Below are 4,444 nucleotides of genomic sequence, written 5' to 3' on the forward strand. Positions count from 1 at the left end.
CCACCCCTCGAAATAAGAAGGCTGATTTTCATCATATGTGAAAACGTATTGGTTCATTTGATCAAATGATAATTATATTCAATTTCAAATAAAATAATACGGTTATATCTTGACAAGGTTCTCAATTAAGCGGTTATTTGGCACGATCCAAAAAAACAACGTCACTTTTTATGGCTGTCTTTTATGAGAATTGGGTATAAAAATAAGAGAAAAGAAAATATAGGTAAAAAATTTTGTCAAGAATCAAGCAATATTAGTGAAACAGATATAGAAACAATTCAAAAAATTTTTCAGCAAATTAATTCATATAAACCAAACACTGAAACACAAGAATGCGCTAATTTATTTGGTACAATTAAATCTATTCTTGATAGCGATGTCGTGGAATTTTTGCCTTCTTTTATTCAGCCTAAAGTTTGTTATCCATTATTTTTATTTTTTAAAGAAACAAATAATCAAGAAATTCACATTGTAGTTTCAAGAGTAATTACTAACCTTACTTCAGTTGGCGGGAAATATTGTTTTGAATTTCAAAAATATGATATTCTTGGATTGATTTCACATTTTTTACAAAGTTTAAGACATCCTTATTCCACTGAATACTTACTACAGATAGTCGATAACTATTTCGGCGACGAAAATCCCGATCTCTCAAATTTAGCCATGAATAAATTTCCAATTCCATTTCTTGTTTCCATCTCCAAATTTTTTAAACAAATCTCTTCTGACTTTTTTATTTCAACTACACAGTTAGTTTTAAGATGGATGAAATGTATTTTCAAAATTGTTTCAAAAGAACATACAATTAATGATTCAGCTCTTCTTCTCCAAACTTTCACTTATTTCCTTAATGAGATTGAGAGTGATGGTGAACTTCGTTATATGCTTTGTTGGATTCTTTATTATATGGCAATGATGAATACAATCAATCTCGAAATTTTTAACAATTTAAATTATCCCGCCTTTGTGTTATCCATGATCCATTGTACCGATCAAGAATCATCATCATCAGCCTTAAAACTATATTCGATTTTATATAAGAAGAATCTGATGATCATTCCATTTAATGTAGCCGAATTTGTTGAAATATCTATGGAATCGTTATCCAATCCCCGTGACGTAGATCGTTTTAAGCTCTCTTTATACATAATCGGACTCAGTTTTCAGTCAAATGAGAAATGTGATGTGATAAAGTACCTATCGTCAGAGCGTCAGATGGAACGATACGCTCAGATATATGAAGACGAAGTATTTGAAGCCAAAAAGGAAATTGGTTTGCTATGTGCCGATTATGTTTGTTGTTGTATTGAGTTAGGGTTTTGTGATTTAATAACAAATGAAGTGTTAGTGATTTTGTGTGATTTGCTCCAATTTGAGGATAACGAATGTGTGTTAAGTGCAGCTGAACAACTTTTTCGTCTAGTTTTGGATACAAAAGAGAAAATGGGTGACGAAAAAGAATTAGTAGCACTTTTATTGCAACAAAATGTTTTAGAATATCTTCAAGATTACTTAAATAAGAATGAGCCGGCCCAAGTCTCATTCCCATTTATGCTGAAGGATCTAGTGGAAAAAATAGTGAGTGACGACGAATAGCAAATATTTTTCTTTTTGATTTTCTTTTGGACTCTGTTTGTTGCTTTTCATTTCGGAACGTTGTGGATTTGACGAATTGTTGTCTTCATTTTTGCATTCTGTTCAAACTCCAAACTTTCTCACGGGTATTTTCGACAGCGCCTTTCTTACGAAGTAGTTCAACTATTTCTGGGTAACTATTTGAATTTGCTATATCAATTGCTGCATTAAATAATTTGAACAATTTCCAAATACTTTATTGAAACACCAAATAAATAAAACAGATATATAATTTTTTTTTAAAGAAATATCTTTGTCATTGAAACCAATTCCATCTTGTTCAAGAAGCAATTTAACAATGTCTATAAAACCACTCGTTGATGCGTGCATAAGTGCTGTTCTAAATAATATAAATAAATTTGAAATATAAAAATGCAAAATGAATTCCAAACATAAAAATGAAAAACCTTTCATATGAATATCAACCAATTTTCGTAAGGAATAACTTCACTATACCAGCTCGACAATTTTCACACGCAATCATAAATGCTGTATCGAATGATTTCAATAAATTTTATATATTTTATTGAAACACTAAATAGGTAAAACAGATATATAATTTCTTAAAGAAATATCTTTGGCATTGACACCAATTCCATCTTGTTCAAGAAGCAATTGAACAATGTCTATAAAACCACTCATTGATGCGTGCATAAGTGCTGTTCTAAATAATATAAATAAATTTGGAATATTATTTTGAAATATAAAATTATTTAAATAAACAATAAACAAAACAAATTAATACCTTTGATATTAAGATTAATTCCATTAATATAATATTATTTAAGCATGAATTATGAACATATAAATTGATATCATTATGATTGTTTAAACAAAATGTTATAAGCACAAACAATCACTTTTTTACTAGTTTGATGTTAATTGGGAAATGTTTGCCCAATCATCATATGTAAATATCAATTTTACCTTTTGGATAGTGTTTCTTGTTTTCGATATCATAACTTTCTGAGAGACTTTTCATATAAAAATAATACGCAGAGAAATGCTTTTTAATATTCTTCCGGAAAGTAATTCCAAATGTTTGTACATTGAAATAAATTATTTAATTTAACATGTTGTGATGGTGAAGAAAATGAATATGCATATGTATCTTCTTTAGAATCATCAATATTTATTCATTTTCATTATTATTATTATATTCAATAGTTGTGATCTCTATTGAATTAGTTGAATCAGAATTTATTTGTCTAAATGATCGTAATCCTTATAATTCTTCTGTTTGATCATGTAAAACACATAATAAAGATCCCATTTTTTAAATATCCGTTTTAGTATGAACAAAACGGTGTCGTTATTCTACAATAAATTGTGGTAAAATCCATCGAAATATTTGGAAACTCACAATTTCTTAAAAATAATTTATGTACCAGAGTTCCATAAAAAATAAGTTGTAATTGAAAGTTAGAAGGAAGTTTCGTGAAATATGGAGCTTTCAAAGAATAATGGGTCTCTTCATAAGAAACATAATAAAGAGAAGCAGTATCAAATACAATAACAGAAAATGCTGAAACCGAAAATTTCAAGGAAGGTATATATACCATTATAACAATAGGGATTTACATACTTTTATGAGAAATTTATATCAATAAAATTTTCATAATCATATAGACTGCCTTGAAAAACCTGTAGACCAACAACAAATTTCTAGATAAATCATTAATTTTAAAAAAATTTGCGAGCGAACAGAAATTTTAACATATGTTCAGTCTCAAAAAAATTTTTTTCGTGTTAACGTTCTACTTAGTGAAGTGAGTGAAAAATAGAACTTATTGCGAAAATTACAAAATTAAACCCAAAAAAAAATTATTAAATATATATTACTAAATATGTCCTCTATGAATAATGCTACAGTATAGGCATGGGTTATAATGAGGTGTTGGTCTACATGTTTTTCATCGCAGTCTAATGTCTAAAAAACATATGACATAATTGTTACAACATATAATTCAGTGACGTTACAGAAAACACCTTCGAAAAACAAATATTTCGTTTTCTAAAAACTAAAGTATTCTTCAATAAGTTTCCCACGTAAAGCTATCAAATAACTTCCGCAGACAAGGAACATGCTGGCGACAAAAACAACAATAAAAAGAAGGCAGGAAATAGCAAAATGGATTTACCTAGGGTATTCAGATATGGACATCCAACGGATGACTGTCATGACCACAAGACTGTAAAATTGGTTCGAAAAATGATTAAAGATGGGGAAGACATTTACTTTCAAAAAACAAAACTTGGAGCCCCGACAAAGATTACGACAGAACTCCTGGAATTTGTTGATGATATGACGAAAGCAAATCGACGATTATCAAATCTTTCGTTATCAGTCTTTGCTAACCAATCTGGAAAATTCAACAACAATATGAGCGAATCTACCATCATGAGAGCAAGAAAGATTCTAGAATATCGATTCAGCTACCCATTGATTTCATTTGCACTTACAGAGAAACAGAAAAGCGACCGTTTATTGTTTGCACAAAAGCATTTGCAGCTTGGAACCGACTGGACAAAAGTGCTGTTCACAGATGAAAGTTACTTTTGGCTCAACGAGAATCATCGACCTCTTTATCGAAAAAGAGGCGAGAAATGTCCTGAAGTTATGCTTACTGAAAAAAAATTCCCAGATAAGGTTTTGGTGTTTGGTGGGATATCTTCCCAAGTCAAAACAAACCTCATCATTATTGAAAGAGGGACCATTGACCATGTTTCCTATGTAGACGAACTGATAGATGGAAGCGGTTTGATACCGCAGATGAATGAAGTCTATGGAATCAAAGGTTGGATATAA

General features: G+C 29.9%; 1 protein-coding gene across 1 annotated transcript; it reads left to right on the forward strand.

Moving 5' to 3' along the window:
- Positions 1 to 3,847: 3,847 nt before the first annotated feature.
- On the forward strand, positions 3,848 to 4,444 carry GO595_005736 (Transposable element Tcb2 transposase; the record flags this gene model as incomplete). The annotated part of the gene is made up of 1 exon (XM_067919012.1): positions 3,848 to 4,444. The coding sequence occupies one exon, from the start codon at positions 3,848 to 3,850 to the stop codon at positions 4,442 to 4,444; it is 597 nt and encodes a 198-aa protein (XP_067774115.1).

Source organism: Histomonas meleagridis, assembly GCF_020186115.1.
Source record: "Histomonas meleagridis strain 2922-C6/04-10x chromosome Unknown contig_39, whole genome shotgun sequence".
NCBI classification, from domain to species: Eukaryota; Parabasalia; order Tritrichomonadida; family Dientamoebidae; genus Histomonas; species Histomonas meleagridis.